This window comes from Martes martes (assembly GCF_963455335.1).
Source record: "Martes martes genome assembly, chromosome: 6".
NCBI classification, from domain to species: Eukaryota; Metazoa; Chordata; class Mammalia; order Carnivora; family Mustelidae; genus Martes; species Martes martes.
The window spans coordinates 75,918,208-75,940,186 of record NC_137893.1 but is presented as its reverse complement, the minus strand read 5'-3'; the positions used below and the strand labels follow the sequence as shown (position 1 = coordinate 75,940,186).

Sequence of the window (21,979 nt, the reverse complement as noted above, 5' to 3'; positions counted from 1 at the left end):
CAACTTTTGGAAAAGTTAATACATATTAAGCTCTCATCCAAAGGTCATTTAGTACTAAATGTACATTAAAACTTATGCTTTTGCGGGGCATTATTTTTTAACACATTTTCCAAGGTCCTATGCACTGACAACACATTTGATCAAATAACATCAGTTTGCAAATAGTGTGTCTACTTGATGGTCATTCTAAGGCCTGATTTTTTTTTTCCTCAAGATACAGTCCTCAAGAAATTGTGAATATATTCTTTATAAAAGAGTTCTTGTATAATGACACAAAAAGTGATTGCTAGTGCTAATACTTTTGGTTGATACCACTCTGCAATCATTATTTCCAATAAAAGTGATTGACTGTCTAAGTGGCTGACAGAAGGAGTGAAACGTTCTGTTTATTGCTATTGCCATTGTTGGACTAGCCCATGGGCACTGCAGCTATAAGGTTGGTCATGTGAGAAGGGATATGCTTTCCAGGAAAATAACAATAAAATCACTTTGCATTCTTCCAGGAATATTAGTTTCAAAAGCGATAAAAACCCCAATATTTTTCAGATTATAAAGGTAGATTCCTTACAGAGTTTGGATTTAAACCCAGTTGTCCTAATTTCTAGATATATCTTTCTATAACTGAACTAATTTAAGTAAATATGTAATTCATATACTATAACAAACTGTCTTAGAATTCAAAAAGAAATACATATACCAAAAGTCAGTCTGAAAGAGTCTATAAAATCTAGTCTATTAAAATATAATGTATTTATAGCACTTGGTCCTTGTGGGAAATTATTTGACAGTTGAAACCTCTTTTAGAAAACAGAAAATGTCAATATTAAAGTATTAGTTTGCTATTGCTGAATGACAAATTACCACAAACTTAGAGGCTTAAAATAACACCCATTTATTCTCTCTCAGTTCTGTAGGTCAGAAGTCCAGGTGCGCTTGGTTGAGTACTGTGGTTAGGGTCTGATGAGACAGAAATCAAGATAGTGACTATCATAGGACCTCTGGCATTTTGTCTGCTTCCAGATCATTCAGATCATTAGAATGATTCAGTTTCATTTGGTAGTAGGACTGAAGTGCATGTTTCCTTGATGGAGGTTGACTAGAGACTGTTTTCAGCTTTTCTAGAGGCCACCGATATTCTTTCTCAAGAGGATGCCACCATCCCCAAAACTAGCAAGCACCTTAAGTTCTTCATGTGCTTCAAATCTCTCTGAGGTCCCTTTCAGCCACCAGCCAAAAAGAAGTTACCTGCTTTAAAAGACTCATATGCTTAGATTAGACCCACCTGAGTAATTACCCTATCTTAGGTCCACTCTAAGCATAACGGGAATCATAAGTATAATAACACATCATATTCACAGATTGTGGGGATTAAGGTGAGACATATTTGGGGGCCACCATTTTGTCTGCTGCTATTGAAATCAGGAAAAAAAGATGAATTCAAGAAAAATGCTTAATTGGTTTTCAGAAACACACTTCATTGATTAGAATTTCACTGATGAATCAAAGTTTGTACTTAAAACCAAATAAACCTCATAAAGTAAACCTTTAACTTTACTTTTGTCCTCAAAAAGAAATGAAATGAAGAGAACATTTTTATTGTACACTGTTACTATTTTCGTAATATAAATACATAGCCAAAAGATGTACAATTTAAAACTTAATTGTGCTTTGCATTGGACCAAGTGCTTTTAAGAGATTTTTCCTTTTAGATTGATTTAAGAAATAGTTCTTATGTTCTGTGATAATTTATTTTAACTCCTCTGAGAGTGAGCTTTCTACATTCAATGTTTCTTCTTATGTAGTATGCATTTAAGTACAGATATTTAATTAATTAAAAGTTTGGTGATTTTAAGTTTTCTTCCCAAACACTGAATAACATTTAGATTTGAATATGTGGTTCTGTGGACTTCTTACCACATCAGAGCTCTTGAGCCCAAAATATCACCATAGCAAACAATATTCACCCAATATGGTATGACTAAGATTTTACTACTGACAGTATCTAATCAAGAAGACAGGTATTCAGAAGACACACATCATGTGAAATATTGCTAAATGTCTATCATGTCACTTACATTGGCACACACACACAAAAATGTACCCAGTAAAAATTCTAATAGAACTTTTATCCAAAAGGAAGTTAGGAAGTTGTATTGTTGGAGCAATTTTAAATGTTTGGGAGAACTTGATGATTTAGCCCACACTTAAAATCTAATGTCCTATGAGGACAAATACCATATGAATTCACTTATAACTGAAATCTAAAAAACAAAACAAATGAACAAACAAACCTAAAAACAGAAACAGACCCATAAATGCAGAGAACAAACTGGTGGTCACCAGAGATGCGGGGAGGGGGGATGGGCAAAATGGATGAAGGGGAGTGCGAGTTATATGCTTCCAGTTATGGAATGAGTAAGTCATGGGTATCAAAGGTACAGCATAGGGACTATAGTCAATGGTATTGTAATAGCTCTATATGGTGACAGACAATAGCTACATTTGTGATGCTTATAGCATAATGTACAGAGTTGTCCACTCACTACATTGCACACCTAAAAGTAATGTAACATTGTGTGTCAGTTATACTTCTAAAATTTTTTCAAATCTAATGTCTTACAAAGGACCCAAGAAGAATGAAGCTTCCTTAATGTGTCAGTTTAACAGAAAAAAAAAAAATATATGTGTATATATATGTGTATATATATATGTGTGTATATATGTATGTATATACATATATACACACATATATATATGGCCTTGTCTGTATTTGGATATTTTTAAAACAAACACAGCAAATAACCATTTTTAAAGGCCATTTAATAGATTTATCCTGTGTCCCAATTAGGATAATTTGCATATTATTACATAATATATTACATAAATTTATTACATAAATTACATATATTAGAAGGCTGTTTACCTTACTCTTTAGAATCGATTTCAATTTGAGATGAAAGCTAGGAGGACAGAAAAATTAAGAGATTGAAACCTTTCTGTTTGAAAGAGATGTTTCGTGCTCGCTTCGGCAGCACATATACTGAAAGAGATGTTTCTAAGTCCAGAGGAAAAAAATAATAGACTTTGTTTACCCAATCAATATTGTCAACCACCACACATCTACCAAATCTTAGTGAAGCAGATTTATATAAATTTTGAAAGTGTCATTGACTTTTTACTTATGACTTTTTAAAAATTCCTGTTTTCTTTATTTTAGTATTTTTAATATTCTCCATAACATCTTTTCTTCTTTCTCAAGACACAAATGTTTTACATTTCAAATGAAAAAATCTAACACTAAGTATTATATTTTTCTTTTTTGTACGTTCTTCATCTTGTGGATGGTTTGTAAGACACTTCATTTAATTCATTCTCTTCCTCTATGGATAATCTGAATTTTTTTACTTACTTTTACTTACTTTGGTTGTAATACTAAATTACACTTCTATTTAGTTGAATATATGTAGTCTACTGAGACAAAGGATTGGATATTTCTCTAGAAAACAAGAGACTCATAAGAAATATAAAATAGCAACGATTCACTTTTGCATGTAAAAAATAATATGTCCATAAGTTTCAGTAGCAGATAATTCTGTCTTCTAATTCTTCTCTGCTAACAGAATTCCAGTTTTGTTCAGATATTTAAATGGTCAGCAAAGATCTCAGGGAGATCTACTCCAGGGTTGATGAATGGAGAATGAATTATATAGTTGGTTACAAATATGATCATTTCAAACTTCTTTGCCAGTGATTATATTCAGAATAGGTATATGACACAGTTCCAGGTAATGAGATGTGAGGAAGTTCGCTGAGTACCTCTAGGAAAACTTTTCTTTCCTGAAAGAATAAGGTGTTGCAGAAGGAAGGGACCTTTTCTGCCCAGTACCTTTCTGCCTGCAGGGTATGTTACTGTGTGAAGATTTGAAAGAAATTCCAGCAGTATCGATCTAGAGTCACAGCAGCTTTGAGGCACTGAGCCAACAGTAGCCCATTTCCAGACTTCATATATGAGAAAATATTTTTAAAAAACCCTAGTATTTAAACCTCCTATTTGGTTCACTATGTTACTTGCAGCCTAATGCATTCCTGACTGAATAGTTGTTTTTTTATTTTGCTTTCTTTTTTATCCATCCTACCAACAGAGTCCTGATGGTAATGGACTTGAGCCCTGCCTTTGAGATAGTAAAAGAGAAGTCGTTTAGTAAATTAAAAAAAAAAAAAAGAAAAGAAAAAAAAGGACTGGAATCCGGGCTGTGGCACCCCTGCCCTCCGACGCGCCCGTGCCGTGAGGAGGGCCCCGCAGCGGCAGGGAGCCTGAGCGGGGGACGGTGCACACCATCTATCAGTACTTCCACATCACGCTTTAGGGCCCGGGTTTGGGAAAATCATTTCTTCATGTGCAAGATTTTTGGTTTTTCCCTTCAGCTCTGAGGGGTCCACGTCTTGGGACAGTTGGACACAGCAGCAGCAGCAGCAGCGTTGTCGGAGTTGCGTGGTCCTGCTCCGCCGTCACCCTGGTGCCTGCCCGACCTCCCCAGGCCAAGCGGGGCACGCCGGCCCTGGGCCTGCCGCCCTCCCCTGCCTGTGGCAGAGCGGCCGGGTCAGGGCCGTGGCCTCCTCAATGTTGGACGCTTGCACCAGCGTGTTCGGAGCTGAGTGAGGCCGCGGATGTGGGGCCTGACGCTTGGCGCTCTGTGCCGGTGGGGCTGGGCAAGGGGGAGGCCCAGGCCACGGGGCCTGCCTTCCAGTGACCTCGGGAAGACCGCTGGGCCACTGCTTCCGCTCTTCTGTCGGTGGCCCCGGAGGACCGACCTCACACTTGGCTTCTGACTAAATGACACTGGGAGCAGAAAAGGAACAGCCGAGTCGGGGAGGCGACAGGCAGGCTCACTGAATCCTATGCACAGACCCCAAATGGGCAGCCTCAGGGGAGCCCTGGGCCACTGCGGGCTCTGGAGCCTGGCTTAAATTCATCCAGAATTTAAGGAAATTCTGGAAATTCAGGAAAGAAAGAAAGGTAATGAAAAGTACTTCTAAGATGGAAAGAACACTCTGTAGTTTTAATTCATTCTTAACATTTAAAGGTGTATTAACATATGTAAATTTGGAACTTCACTATTCAAACAAATAGTTGCAATCTAAAAAGTACCAAGTACTAGTTTAGAATACTGTAGGAGAAATACATATTCATGTTTACATTTGTCCATTAAGTTGAACATTGCCTCTTTGATTTGTCCATATTAGCTACAATTGTCACACAGTTAATTGGCTCAGCTATGTGATACTCCAAAAACATCCTTTAAGTGACTATATAAAGTCTTGTACAAAACTAGCTATCCTATTGATCAGGTCAGACAGGCAGACTTTATTTTTGATAGATAAGCAAGCATATCTTTTTAAAAAGAAATTGTGCATTATATGTTTTCCTTAGCGGAACTTCCCAGTAGTGTCACAGCTAATAGATTGCAAACATCTTGGCATGTTGAGTCCTTCAGGAACCTGGGGTGGCCAAAGCCCCTGAATCAATCATTTCAGCAGCAGGCTGAAATAATAAAATGATTATTTATATTAGTGAGCCTTACAGATAGTATCATTGTCCATGTGTGCCATGAATTCTTTCATGAAGTACATTTTGAAGGCTATAATTCAATATATGGATAAGAGTGCATCTTCTTTCAATTAATTATTTGCCGTAAGAAAAGAGGATTCAACATTCTTAGGCATCATAGGATACATTGGTGAATTAGAGTCATAGATGCCATCGAAGTGGTCAAAACGGTCATAGGAATATGTATATACCTAAAATAATGCTTTCTACTTAATCCACTGGGCCAGATGTCACAGTATTTACTGAGTGTTAAAATATTTGCTGAAAAGTGATACAGAAGAATATTTGGTACAACTACTAGGTTGACAGATATTAAGTAATCATCAATTTAACACCTCTCCAACTTTTCAAGGCCAACTCTGATGGTTGATAAATTTAAGACTACTATTTGTTTATTAGAATTTTCAATATTTTTAGTATCACGTGATCCATTTTCCCAACTAAAAAATATCAGCCTATCATATTGATAATGGTTATCACTTGCTTTTCCTCTTCCTTGCCTTTGAAGTTAGTTCAAATAAAACATTACTTGAAATTATATATTTTCCAGCTACTTAACTCATTTTTTTACAAGTCTGTCAATATTCAGGACTCTAAATTTATTGATTTCTGCATCCTAGAACTTTATGCAATAAACTCTGAAAACAATAAAACAACCCCATATTGTTAGAATATTGGAAATATACTGAAAACTGATTGAGTCTCATAAAACAAGAGCACCTCATTTTCTATTATCAATTTTCACAGCAATTACGTAAGACAAATAAGTTTAAAAAAATATTTCTGTCTGCATGTCATTCAAACATTAATAATGGACAGATTCTGAAGCAGTGATACAGTTGTCCAAAGGGAGTAGATCTCAGTGTTTTGAAGGTAATTGCGCATCTCCACGTACTAGGCATTATAATCTCCAGGTTTATATTTCACTGACAGGGAGATTTTGGAGAACAGAAGAGTTGGGTGGATATATTAGTTTTCTGTGGCTTCTGTAACAAATTACCACAAACTTCATGGCTTAAAAAACAGAAATTCCTTCTATCTTAGTTCTGAAATCCAGAAGTCTGAAATTAGTATTACTGAGCCTAAATTAGGGCCCACATTACTTCCAGAGGCTCTAGGGGAAAATCGCATTCTTGCTTCTTCCAGCTTCTGGTATCTGCTAAGGTTCCTTGGCTTGTGCACACATCACTACAATCTTAAAGGCTGACACCTTCAAATCTCATTCTTTTCTAGTCACATTGTCCGTTTGTGTGTATGAAATACTCATTTATGTGTTTATATTGGTCCCACCCAGATAATCCAAGATAGTCTCCCCATTTAAAAACTTTTAATAACATCTGCAAAAACTTTTATTGTTTTTTCCTTCCTTCCTTGCTTGCTTGCTTGTATCCTTCCTTCCTTCCTTCTTTGTTGGCTACATAAAGTGATATTAATGGGTTCCAGAGATTAGGGTGTCAGTACCCTTGGGAGGGCCATTTTTCAGTCTGCTGTTTTATATGTGGGGAGCAGAGGAACAGCAAAGTAATGAAATACAGTGTGTTACATGTATGGTATAACAATTTTCCAATTCACATGGTATTAGTTTTTTTTAAATACATTATATCATCTTGACTTGATCTTCAAACACCAGACCTAGAAGCAATTTCATATACTTTAAGTATTAATGGGTTAGTCCAAGAAACTTCAACACAGGGAAGGTCACTCTTTTTAGATTTAACTATGATTTCCAAAACCAATGAGATCAGTATATTTGACCTTTTAATTATTTACTGACTAGCAAAAGTACTGTTTTTGATGTCACTTTAAAAAAAAAGAAAAAGTTTTTTTTTTTTTTTAATTTTTTGACAGAGAGAAACACAGCAAGAGAGGGAACACAAGCAGCGGGAATGGGAGAGGGAGAAGCAGACTTCCTGCGGAGCAGGGAGCCCAATACGGGGCTTGATGCAGGGCTCAATCCCAGGACCCTGGGAACATGACCTGAGCCAAAAGCAGACGCTTAAGGACTGAGCCATCCAAGTGCCCCATTGATGTCACTTTTTAATTTTTTTTTAAAGATTTTATTTATTTATTTGACAGTGAGAAAGAGATCACAAGTAGGCAGAGAGGCAGGTGGAGACAGAGACGGGGAAGCAGGCTCCCTGCTGAGCAGAGAGCCCGATGCAGGGCTCAATCCCAGGACCCTGAGACCATGACCCAACCCAAAGACAGAGGCTTAACCCACTGAGCCACCCAGGCGCCCTATGTATCACTTTTAAACACAAATGGTGATGATTATGTGGTAATGAAACAGAAATTGCCTTTTTAATAGCTTGAGGGAAGATTCTTTTCTCACCACTTATCACTTTATAATTACATATCAACATCTAAAAACTGCTTGACAAATAAATAACAATGAATAAAATCACTGTTTGATTCTTAAACTGTACAAATTTCAGATTTTAAAATTGTAGATTGGGAATTTCTCACTAGTTTTATGTTATACTAGCTGTTCAAATCTCTATTTGCATACATCAATTAGAATGTTCCTATATAGCTTCATTTATTTTTATTCAGTATCAAAAGTCCTTTCAAAGGAATTCTCCTAGCTTTAGGGCTGTAGAGCTGTAAATATCTCTGTATGAAATATTTTCAATGAGTTAAAATTCATCATATACAGATGTCTTCATACTAAATGAGTATTATTGTTTTTTTTTCAATCGAAGGGAATTACTTTCTACTTTTTGCTTCAAGAAGAATAGAATACCTTTGGGGATACTGCTTTTATTTGAAGTTGCATAAAATTTAATAGCCATGTGTTTATGTTCATTAAAATAATGCCTGTTGGATATTCTAACATTTATAGTCTGTCCTAGAAATAGTCTGTATAAGCAAAATATTTTCAGGTATGATTTATATGCCAAACTTAACATTTTAAGGAAAATCCCAAATTTGTAGGAATTGATCAAAATAGAAGCACAAAAGCTTAAAGCACAAAAAATTACTTAATAGAGAATTTGTTGAATAACACATAGTTTATCATGTTTAACATGTGTGTTTCAGAATACTCAAAGTGACTTTTTAATTAGGTGGGAAAAAATCTAGTAAAAATATAGACCGAGTTTCCTATTTAATTTAAACATATGTGACACCAGTGATTATGTCTAAGTATGGTATTTTCCAAATTTCTCTTTTTGATCTTCGAAATATTAAATATTTTCTACAATAAGAAATTTCTTATAATTGGGAGAAAAGCATAATAAATCTTCTTAAAATGAATTAAAAGTTATGCAGTCTTTAAAATATCTAAGTAAATATAAAATCATAAGGAAGTTTAATCATATGATAAGAGCACTGGTAAAAAATGAGAAGGTAGAAACCTGCCTTTCTTTCTGATTTGCAACATGTCTGATTAGAATTTCTCTCTGGTTCTGCTTAATTAACTGATCAGAGCCTAGTCAAACTAGAAGTTATAATAACAGTGTATTTTTATGTAGGTATTTCTCTTAAGGGACAAGTTTTTATAGCATAACATAGTTACAATAGGGTTTGTGAGTTAGGAAACAGAACCTAAATCATAATGTAGCCTGTCCCTGGTCATAAAATGATCAAGAATTAGGATTCTGTGGGACATTTTACTCTCTCTCTCTTTTTTAAAATCCTAACAATGGATGAGGAATTTGATGAGAATGCCTGAGCAGATTAAGTGATACTGCTGTTGAAGATGATCAAATTAAGCTAAATGTAATTAACTTTGAACAAAAAATGAGTATAGTCTAACCATTTTGACCAGGGATATTTGTTTTATGAGTATACGTTTTTATTTATTAAAACACCTTGCTATTAATAATTCTAAACCTTGCTAAAAGGAGTTATTTTTAAGATATAATTTACTAATATAATGCTTCTTAAGAATGCATCTAACAGAGTTTACTAGAATGGATTATATTATTCCTTTTCTGTTAGTGGCACCATATCAGTAATGTTGGTGAGCTGATAGTTGTGCTTCGAACTGAAAGTGATCATTCCTGAAAACAGTCCTATAGATCACATCAATTGCATATCAGTGATAAATAAAAATCATTTTGGAGGATTGACTTAGTTATAGCCTTGTAATGTTTCTCTACAGAATCTGTTATAGTCACTTGCATCCGGCTGGTGCTTAAGAAATGTGAACTGATTCACTGGCCTAACTGCTTTTCTAATTAAGCATTTCGGGCATCCTGTGGCCAATGATTGAACTGCATTACCCTCTTTCATCTTCTAATTGTTATGGTAATATTACTGAACAACAGTTTTCTAAATTGTAATTTTTAAGAGAAACTCACTAATATAATTTAGTCCATTCATATATATTTATATATGTTTGCATGAGGATTTTCTCTCCCTCTTCTTCTCCCTCCCTCTGCATATCTTTATTTGTGTATATACACACACATACACACTATACCAGCTATTTTTGCGGTAAACAAAAGATACAGTCTCTGCCCTCATGTAGTTTACATTCGAACTGTAACCTGAATACAGTGAAGGAAGAAAGGAAGGCAGAGGAAAGAAAGAAAATAATGAAATAGTTTGCAAGAAAGATGCTCTTCAAGGGTCCAAGCAAAATTATTTTCATGCATAACATTTTGAAAAGTGTAAGTTATAGTGAAACATAATTAGAAATGTAGAAGAATGTATTATATAATTAGAATGTAGTTATTATTCAGTATTTTACCCAGTAACATTATGCATGAGAAATCTTCTACTATCAAAAAGAAACCTAAATAAAAGAAATATTTCCTTTAAAAATTGGATTATTATCTACTAATATGTTATTCCAATATGTTTTACTCTCCCCAGACATACACGAAAAAACAATAAGAAATTAGAAAGCCAAAAAATCATAAATTAAATCCCCTTTTAAATTCCACTAAAGCAAGGAATGCTTACTTTAATGGGAAACTCTTTTTTTCCTGAAATTGATTTTAGAATCATTGTGAATTAGTGAGAAAGTAAGAAAATCCATCTATCTTAATAATGTCTCTTTTCCAGAATTTTTGTAGAAAAAGTTATTTTGCAAATACAGGGCCATTAGGATTCCAGTTTTCCTCAAAAATAATTTATAAATTAAATGTAACTCAAACAAGGGTGAAGAAGTTGTATCTGTATATATGTGTACATGAAAACTTGCGAAACTAATGCTAAAATCCATATGTTTTGTATCTGTTAAATATACTTTACAATTAAAAAAATACAGACTTTAATTAGGAAGCTTTATTGTAAGAGAGAGAGGTAGAAAAGCAATGGCAGTGTCATTAAGGTGTGACTTGTTATTTTCCAATAAAATGTTTCCCAGCCTTCTAGTCTGTGGCTCTACTTTGCTAATTACTATGTAAGCATGGCACATAATAGCACCATGTCTCTGGATCTGGCCAATATTTTGGCCTGTCATGATTGACAGCCTTAACTAATTTTTATCTTATACAGCTAATTTGATTTCATCATTAGACCCACAAATACAACAGGGAAACCATGATGATTCAGTTACTTTCAGCTGATAATTTTTATCATTTAGCTGGAGACTCGAGTTAAATCAGCCTCTCCAATGGTCCACTTAGTGCTATGGAAATCAGCCCTTAAAGAATGAATTTCATCATACAATGGGATTTTCTGTCACCACAGTTATCTCATCATTGTTTGTATTTTTAACCTGAAACATGAAATACCAGATTTATTTTCACAGAAAAAGGAGAGGCTCAAGAAAAATTAGTTTTATAGCAGATAACTATAAGGAAGGTGGTATCTGGCAAGTGTGATACTTTGTTATGCTGTTAGGTTATCTCTCCTGGGCAGGACATCGCTTTCAATTATAGTCAAACTGAGCAATTGTCAATTATATCATATCAGCTGTAGCTGTAGCAACCGGGAAGAAGTTAATGCAGATATTCATACTCTTTAATAATTATGATGCGTGATTTTAAGGACGGTGTGAAAGATAGGGTTTAACTGACCAAAAAAAAAAAAATCACTCATAGGCCAGATTACAAGGAAATGCAAAATCTATATTTAAGAAACTAGGCGAAATTCATTTGGGGATGATTTGATTTAGGCAAATGCCACCTAGTAAAATGAGAGAAGCCAAGTATGAAAAATAAATAAAAAGAGGAGAATGAAGAAAAGGGGATAGAAGTTAAATGAGAGAAAGTTAATGAGTAAAGTTAAATGAGATAAAGCCTTGTTTTTGGGAAATGAGAGGATTACCTCTTATAGCATAGTGTGGGTTTCTGTGTTTATTAAAAGTATTACACCACTAAACATGATCATTCTTTTTTGTAAATATTTAATGATGTAGAGTCCATTATGAGGCCAACTGGTTTGTAGTGAAGTACAGGATGAAATGAAAATTATGCAAGCAAATTCAAAGATGGGAAGAATATTGGTTATGTTTCCTCTGGACATATCCTTCTAAGTTACTCTGGGAGAAAAGGGATACAAAGAAGAACAAAGTGGGTGCCAGGTGGCTCAGTCGATTAGGCATCTGACTCTTGATTTTGGTTCAGGTTATGAGCTCAGAGTCCTAGTATCAAGCCCCATGTAGGAGTCCATCCTCAGCAGGGGGTCTGCTTGAGATTCACTATCTCCCGCTCTCCCTCTGCCCCCACACTTTCCCTCTCTCTCTCTCTCAAATAAATAAGTAAATCTTAAAAAAAAATTATTACTAATAAGTATGATAAAAAAGCAGCTCATAAAGCAAGGCATAGAATGTTTTAAAATTATTTAAGATGATAAGTCAGGAATAATAAATTATAGTTTTAATGAAATTAAATGAAGAAAGATTTGTTTCATAAAATGCCATTGATCTAGCAATATTGGCCTTAATGTATCAAAAAAGAACATTCTAGAGAAGAATATGTGGCATTCAGGAAAACAGGTCTAGATTGCAAGTTCAATTAGATAGAAGAATGTTTTACATTAATGTAAAAAATATATTTTTAGTATCCTAAGGAGATAAGAAATTGGGGATTACTGCTATATTATTTAAACAAGAAGTGGTGATATAATCATAATAAAATGGCAGCAGGTAGTGAGAACTCAAATATTGACTATTTTCAAACAGTCTGTCATTCCATTTTTATATAAACTATGTGTGTTTGCTCCTATTACTAAGTCTGTTTTACATTTGAGGAAACTAAAGTGTAGTGAGACCCTCTGGCATGAAAATAGCCACAGAGCTCCCAAGTGACAGAACTTGACCTTAGATCCCAGTTCCTAATCTCTGTGTGCTATTCATTTGCTTGTAACCCACTATCTCACCTATCCTTCATAAAATTATTAATTTTGGTGACTGAAACATAAATTTTTCAGCTTTTTTTTTTCAACTAAGCTAAGTATAATTTAGATCTGCACATACACATTAAGGTAAGTAAGTGTAAATGATGTCTAAATATATCTGGATAAAAGTCCAAATTCTTATTATCTATTCAATATATAATATTGAGGTAGTGTCTATTACATGTATACCTCATGGAGGCAGATAACCTTTTCAGCATTTAAGGAGCTTAAAATATAATTTCGATTATGAAACTGAAAAGCTACAGCATTGATATTCTTCCATGCCCTATCAGGATGTCCATCTACCAATGACAATTTTTTTCAGAAATATTTAATATATGTAATACAATATATGTCTCATCAGTTCTTACCAAATACTTTACTTATTCTGCTACTTTGGCTTTTATTTTTTTTTAAGATTTTATTTATTTATTTATTTGACAGAGAAAGAGAGCACAGCAGGGGGAGCAGCAGGCAGAGGGAGGGGGAGAAGCAGGCTCCCCACTGAGCAGGGAGCCCTGATGCGATGCAGGGATTGATCCCAAGACCCTGGGATCATGGCCTGAGCAGAAGGCAGACACTTAACCATGGTGTCACCCAGGTGCCCCTAATTCTGCTACTTTGACTTTTAGAAAATAGTGCTTATTTGTCTTCCCATTATAAATAAGGTGGGAAAATTGTATCACCATGAACAAAGGATAGGATATAACACTTTAGTCAGTCACTCTTTTATTTTTTTTATAGTCACTTAAACCAGTTACTGGAAACTATAAACACTTTTAATTTTTTTTCTTAACTTGTTACCTTTAAAGTATGGCCCAACACTTCATTATATTTCTAAAACAGATCCAAATCTATCAAAGAGTCATATAAGCCTAGATTTTTAGTTTTTTTTAATATTATAAAATGAATATGCACTTCATAATATTGAGCAAACTTAAATATTCATTGGATCTCTGTTTTGTAACTATCATTCCTTGCTCCATCTGTCTAGGTTTCTGACTCTGTTCCAGTCTCCAACCCTCACCTCATACAGACTCTCAAACTATTTCTTTTGTCTTGCACCATTTAGTTTATTGCTCTTACTTTATTCTCAGTGAGCAATATACATATTCAGCAGTAAGGTAAATCTATCATCTGGAAGACAGCTGAGTCACTACTTAGTATTACATAAAGTCATCATGTAGGACCCTCACTTCTCACACTACATATGGGTTCAGAGTATTCTCATTAAAACCAGGTCTGGGGGCACCTGGGTGGTTCAGTGGGTTAAGCCTCTGCCTTCGCTCAGGTCATGATCTCAGGGTCCTGGGATCGAGTCCCGCATCAGGCTCACTGCTCAGCAGGGAGCCTGCTTCCCCCTCTCTCTCTGCCTGCCTCTCTGCCTGCCTATGACCTCTCTCTCTGTGTCAAATAAATAAATAAAATCTTTAAAAAAAAATTAGGTCTGGGACAGGAGAATGGGTTCTCCATCCAAAAATAGTGAAATTTTCTCTGTATTATTCCTCATTGGTTCACTGATTTGCAAAATATTTTCTGAAGCCTGTTTTGTACAAAGTTAGCGATTTGGGGATATAAACATACATTTTAAAAATCTCCTTTTCTCAAGGGAGCTTATGATTGGGCATTGGAGGGGAATATACAATAATTAGAAATAAGACATTTGAAATGAAATTAAGGCAAGATCTCATTGGAGCACTAAGCACCACTCACTGGGCTAAATCAATTCTGATTGGTTATCACTACAGAATCGATATTTAAATTGAACTTTGGTGAAAAACAAAATATTGATAGGTGGTAAAAGGAGTACCTAGAGAAGAGAAAAGTTTTTAAAGGATAGAGAAGTAATATACAAAATGGTACAGGAGTAAGAAATAGCTTTTGGTGTCCACTCAACAGCAAGTAAGCTGATGTGCCTGTAATCCCTAATGATGTAAGAGATGAACTGAAACGTGTGTCTGAAAAAATAACATGTGTAAGATCATCAAGGTTCTTGAACTATGAAATAAAAATTTTGGATTGCACCATAGAAAGGATGAGAACCATTGAAATTTATTTAGCAGAGAAATGACATGATATCCTCCTATCTTATTTTGTAGAGTTCATACCTGATGTTTCCTTTGTTTCCAGCACTTTCCATCAGAGCCCTTATAACCTCTGTACTTTTATTTGGTCAAGTCCACAAAATAGCTTGCTTCACCTCTGTGGGAGGTATTTCATTTTTTCTGTTAAGTTTTGTAGGACTTTTTCTCAGGATAGTTTTTATACTTCTCCCATCTTCTTTCCTTGTGCCTGATCAGACTATCCATTTTTTTATGATTCTTGTATAAATAATTTCTTTACTTATCCGTCTCCATCACTTGACTTGAATTCAGGGAGAATTTATCTTTGGTCTTTGTGTCCTCAGTGTGCTTCTAGCATGTTGCCTTCTATGCCTAATATATTTTAGTTGACCAAATGCTGAAAAATATATTTTGGTAAGAAAAATTTGTCATCAGTGATGAAAATACACTGAATAGCTAACAGTGTAAAATCAGACATAATAATTCAGTGGTCGCTGTAATGGGAGATCATGAGAGAATAAAAGAAGGTGAAGAGAGACAGGAAAGGAAGACACCAAAGAAATAAAGCTGGTTAGATGGGACTGAGGCATGGGGACTGATTTGAAGATGACACCGGCAAACTTGGAGAAAGTTTGTATATTATCAAGCATGGGATTGACTTTGCTAAAGGAAGATAATGAGCCTCTTTTGGTTGATCTTTATTTGATATATTTGTTGGAAATCCAGTTTTGTTAGCTATCTGGGAAACATAATCACCCCTCCTTAAAACATAGATGTGGGCAACTGTATCTTTTGTATAAAAGCCTAAAAATTATCCCTAAGCAAGTTTGGGCTACAGTGAGAAAAAAAAAAAAAAATCAACAGAGAGAAAAATGTATACCTCAGCCTATTCCTTAGAAGCAATATAATATTATCCACTAATCTTAAGATTTGGGTGTTCCAAAGTTAGAGTTCTATTTAAATCTTACTCAGCTGATTCAAAATTAATTTTGTGTTATTTTTCTTTTGCTTTTCTACAGTATGCCGTCTGGCTAGTCCTCTGGGTTACCTGGAATGTGTTTGTTATCTGCTTCTATTTGGAGGCTGGGGACCTCTCAAAGGTAATTTGCCATCTGATTTGCCTGAGTCATCAGTAATGTGTTAACAAGCCTCTTCCTAAATAAGGCAGAGTTTCACCCTGCTCTTGTCACTTAGATCCACCTCGAATGAAGGTAAATTGAAAGATGTCCTCATCCAAAGATCTGCTTTTCTACCATCAAAGATGTGTTTTAGTTTGTCACAAAAACGTGCTGTTATTAATGTAAGCAAAACTAGTGTGAAACAATGATTATTACAGTGGCCATCCTGTGTATTTTTAAAACATTGACTGATGAGAGATTTCTGAAGCAAATATGAACATTTTCATTTTGAAATTTTTTTTCATTTTGAAAAAATTGAAGGTTTTTGAAATCACTTAGTTCGTGTATTACTGTCCTAAAGGTTTTCCTGCTTGGACCCAAATAGCAATGCAATAGTTCAAACAATTAATGGATTTTAGTTGAATAAAATTGTTATCAGAGGGATGTGATTAATTGAATGCATAGTCTAGGAAAGACTTAAAATACTTCCTTGCATAGGTTTTTTATTTTGTGCTATCCTCCTGTGAGTGTGTTTATGTTTGCTTGTGTATGTATATTACTATTATATTTCTAACATGAATGCTTTTGCTATTGAAATAATGTAGTTTTTAGATCTCTAAAACCAGCATCCTTCTTCTATTGGAATGCAATTACCAGCAAATAAGCCAAATGAGATAGTAGTAAATCCTGCTTAAGATACTTGTGGCAGTTGCAAACTTGTCCTTCATATCAACTTTTACAGACAGATTTTAAAATGTTCTATACCCTTTTCTTATTAGAGCAGAAAAACCCCTGCAAAGATACGGACATTTTTAAAACCCAGAGATGATAGCCTGCTTTGAAAGGTAAAGAGAACTAAAAAGTTGCCAGGAAATATCCTTGTAGGGTTTTATATTTGAGAGGATGGGAGATGCAGATAGTGATAATACCCATTTATAATCTAGCATACAGGAGCTGCACAGAGCACTCTGGGCATTTTCAAGCAAGTTTATTATTTAACTGTGATGTGGCTTTATATCGAATATAAATAATCTTGATTATTTTGCTGAATGGCAAATGATGAAGGGTAAAATAAGAGGGGACATTACAGCATGAGATAGAACCAAAGCTTCTGGAACCTGCGGTTTTATGATTGGATTTTGGGCACATCCTCACTGTGGCCTTCTGAGAACTCTGCTCCCGTAGATGACATTGCTGAGATTCTTGCCAGGCATTGTCCTCCACTCTCTTGGCAGCAGGCAATCCTTTCCCAAAGGTGCCGTGACCAATGAAAAGAAATTGTTCAGGTTGACTATAAAAAGGACACAGACAAGACAGCTGCTTAAAACTCACATTTCCTCTGTACCGGAAAAACATACCTGCTTCCCAAGACCTGAATCCCTTACCCAATTTATACACCCCTGCTGCTCTATAATCCACTTTGTTCAAAGAAATTCTATACTGGAATGATTTTTAATGATATTTTTTATTTTAAATAATCACCCTAAAAATTGGAAGGCATGTATTCAGATATATTGGATGAGTAAAATAATCTAGCAGATCAGAGTTTATAAATGTTTTATACATATATATATATATATATATATATATATATATATATATATGGAGAGAGGGAGATTTGAGCCAAGCTGCAGAAATGTTCCGTAATTGTGCTCACTTCTCCAGGTGATCACTGCAGTCACAGAATAAAGCCTTGTGATCTCCTGACCTCAGACATGGGCATTGAATCCACAGTGAGGGCACATCCTAAAACATCATCGTTCAAGGCACTTGCAACCCAAATGACTAAGAATTTTTCTTATGCACATAGGCAGGCAGTGTCTATCCCTTGGAAATGAAGTAGTTAATATTCCCTTTTCCTTTTCATCCTATAAACCAAGGCAAGACTCTGCAGAGCCCATGAAAATTTAATAATTTCCTTTTAACAAATAATCTAAAGAAAAACCATAAAGGGCAAAGTTATATAGTTATCTCTACCTGGTTTTTTCCTCCCTTTCCTATGCAACGGGTTTGAGAAAGGTGTATTTATACCATTTAATTCTTTAGCTTCTGCAACTGCCTCACATTCTCCAAGCAATGCAGTGCCAGAAGGGAGCAATGGTGATTGAAAAGTATACAGATATATGAAAACTCAAAAATGGGACTCCTGAAACTGTTGATAATACTTAGATTACAGAATATAAACTGTTTTTTCCTCACTCCACCAAAAAATAAATAAAAATAGCTTGGTCATAGAAGTGGGCCAGTTTGTTGGAGGCTGAGGGAGAAATATTGGAAAATAGAATCAAGGAGGAAATTCTGTAGTCTTTATATATGTGAAAGAAGTGTGTTTATTTCCATAAAATGTTTCATAAATAGGTGATTTCTTCATGATGGTTATAGGCAAGAAGTGATTAAAAAGTGGTAATTACTAAGGCAATTTTAATTACCTATTAGAGTTCAGAATTTTGTGTTGTCATTTCCACAGTGTCTTTTCTGCTAAGCTAAATGCCACGTACTCATGAGCGATGCGAGATTAGAGTCATTAACCAATCCGATGTATATATTCAGTGATTAAATGGTTTAATCACAATAATATGACTCACGGACCTGACCTGTTTGATCTTCAGTTTCCTTATTACCTATAGTTGTATAGGTAATATATTTTGTTCATCAAAAATTCTGTGTAATGAAAAAATGCTCCACATCACTCGGCATCAGGGAAATACAAATCAAAACCACAATGAGATACCACCTCACACCAGTCAGAATGGCTAAAATTAACAAGTCAAGAAATGACAGATGCTGGCGAGGATGCGGAGAGAGGGGAACCCTCCTACACTGTTGGTGGGAATGCAAGCTGGTGCAACCACTCTGGAAAACAGTGTGGAGGTTCCTCAAAAAACTGAAAATAGAGCTACCCTACGACCCAGCAATTGCACTCCTGGGTATATATCCTAAAGATACAAACGTGGTGCTCCGAAGGGGCACGTGCACCCGAATGTTTATAGCAGCAATGTCCACAATAGCCAAACTGTGGAAAGCGCCTAGATGTCCATCAACAGATGAATGGATAATGAAGATGTGGTATATATACACAATGGAATACTATGCAGCCATCAAAAGACATGAAATCTTGCCATTTGCGACGACGTGGATGGAACTAGAGGGTATCATGCTTAGCGAAATAAGTCAATCGGAGAAATATAACTATCATATGATCTCTTTGATATGAGGAAGTGGAGATGCAAGGTGGGGGGGTTTGGGGAGAGGTAGGAAAAGAAAAAATGAAAAGATGGGATTGGGAGGGAGACAAACCATAAAAGACTCAATCTCAAGAAACAGACTGAGGGTTGCGGGGCGGAAGGGGGACGGGAGAGGGTGGTGGGGAAATGGACATTGGGGAGGGTATGGGCTATGATGAGTGCTGTGAAATGTGTAAACCAGACGATTCACAGACCTGTACCCCTGGGGATAAAAATACATTATATGTTTATTAAAATAAAAAAATTAAAAAAAAATTCTGTGTAAACCCAATACTATTATTAAACTATCAATTAGTATATTTTAATTATTATTCTCATGAACCTAAGGGAAAATAAAACTAATCAACCAGAGAAACGGCTTTCTAAAAATTTTTTCTCAGTGAACTTGACAAAATAATGGGAATTAATGTAAAACAGTATATAATATGATAGCAACAAATAAACATTTATATTGCATAATAATTATTTCTACATTATTTACATTAATGACTTAGATACTAGTGTTATAGCTGAATATCCTAAAAGATCCTACAGTGTGTTACTTCCTGGGTTGATATTTTAATAGATGTTCTGTTAAGAAAACAGAGATGACTTTACTTTGTAATCCAAAGTGTCTGCGAACTTTGTTGGCAATTGCCTTTGAGCATTAAATGTGACTTGGATTATTGGATTAATAGTTTCGTGAACTCCTCATGTAAATACTCTTATTGTTGCATTGTATTATTCTGGACAGTTGTGATTTTCTTGCTCACATATCAAATAGAGAGAAATGGGAATTAATCCTAGCTTTCAACTGAGTTGACTTATTTTGAAAAGAGAAGAGTTCTGCTATTTATTCTGTAGTAATTTTGAACTTCAAAGTGCATAGTAGTTAGAAGGAAAACACAAGTAATATGGCAATTCACCTATTAGGTTCAGCACCTGGGAAAATGAAATTTATAAAATAAGTTTTGAGTAGTAATACCCAGGGAAAATATATAGTGGTCTTCGGGTTATCAGTAAAAATCTGTATCCTATTGTATGTGATATAATTGTAAATTATTCTGAAGCTGAAATTATATTCTAACACTTTTATTTATATGAATTTTTTGAGCGCTTTGCTTCTACTTCTGTAATTTATTGGGTGACATTAGAGAATGATTCACCTGTATTTAGAAATAAATTTACAGAGCCTAAAGGAGTAACTAAGGGTTTGAGTTACACTTAATGCAGCCCAATTTGTTTGTGTTTAACCCTTTGAGAATCGGGATGCAGGTACTTACCTCTCAGGCTTCATTATATTATAAGAAACTTCTCTAGTTAAACATAGCCTAAAGCAATTAGTTATGCCTAGTGATATGTATGTTTCAGAATGAACACCTTTAATAGCAACTTTTAGAAAGCTGTGATATTTTAATAATTTTGATAGTTGCTTCTAAGATCTAGATATAAATTTTCATTTTAATAATTTGATAGATTAAAAAAACCATGAAAGAATATGTGCTATTTAAGCTTTGTGGAATAAAATTGCACTCTTGCAAATGTAAGAGACAGGAAGAAAATAAAACCTATCACACACTATAGGAAACAGGAAGTAAATCCTTAAAACCAGATGCAAGTACTGTGTAGAAAAAAACATATACTATTGCAACAATCCCAATTTTATTCCTTCTATAAAAAAAGTATTCATTTAAAGAGGTATCTGATATTTGGATATTTTCTGCTCAATGAAATCAGTGCCTATATCAAACTTTGCTTTTATGATTTCATACAGAAAAAAGATGGTATGGAGAGAAATCTGCTATAATCATTTTAATTGAATTAGTGCTATTCTTCAAGAAGTAAAAATATCTATGCAATTAGTCATAAAAAAGAACACCTCTGGTAATTTACTTAAGACTAAATTTAACAAATATAAAGAGGAAAATTGATTGGATTTTTTAAAATTTTGCTTTTCTTACTGTAAAATGCATATACTCAAAGAAAGCTTCACTTAACTATTACTAAACTAATAGGGAAAATTTTCATTTCCCAACCATCAAAGTAGATTTTGCTCTAGGATGTAGAATAAAAATTTTCTACATGTTATTAAGAATTAAATATAATGCAATTTTGTCCCCCAAATAGAAGTAAACTAACGAATTGTACTTTGGTAAAACCATCACTGCCTCTCTTCTCTTGTTTTCTTTAATAGTATATTGAATTACACTGCCTGTTTTCTTACTTCCTCAGTTCTCTTTGCTTACTTTTCCCACTTACTTTTTCCAAGGAAAATGGTCCTTGAACCTTTCTACTTCTCTGTCTCCATTCTTTCACTTGAAAATGCCATCTACTGTCGTAATTTAATGATCATATTTGCACATATATCTGCCAAATTTCTATCTTCAGTTCTGACCTTGTTGCTAAGTTAAAGTACCACATCTCTAACTTTCTGATAGTGTCATGTCAATTCCATTGTCACTTTAAATTCACCATGTCCAAGAAGATTTTCATTATTCCCAAGGAATCCAACTTTCCTAATTCACATATGACACAGAGGAGAAAATAAATGACAAATTATATTTTGAAAAATGAGAAAAGAGGGAAAAAACACAATTTGGCAGAGAGGGACCTACAGAAATATTTATAGGTTGACTATGAGTTGAAGCAAAAAATAGACCTTTAAAAAAATAT

General features: G+C 34.7%; 1 protein-coding gene across 3 annotated transcripts in view; it reads left to right on the top strand.

Annotated features, from left to right (window-relative positions):
- NKAIN2 (sodium/potassium transporting ATPase interacting 2) overlaps positions 1-21,979 on the top strand; it is a gene marked incomplete at both ends in the record, with an annotated part of 994,683 nt that overhangs the window by 527,288 nt on the left and 445,416 nt on the right. For all 3 annotated transcript variants that reach the window (XM_080806156.1, XM_080806154.1, XM_080806155.1), the window contains one exon: positions 15,984-16,064. In XM_080806156.1, the coding sequence (XP_080662282.1) occupies positions 15,984-16,064 (81 nt within the window). The remainder of the gene's footprint in view (positions 1-15,983; positions 16,065-21,979) is intronic.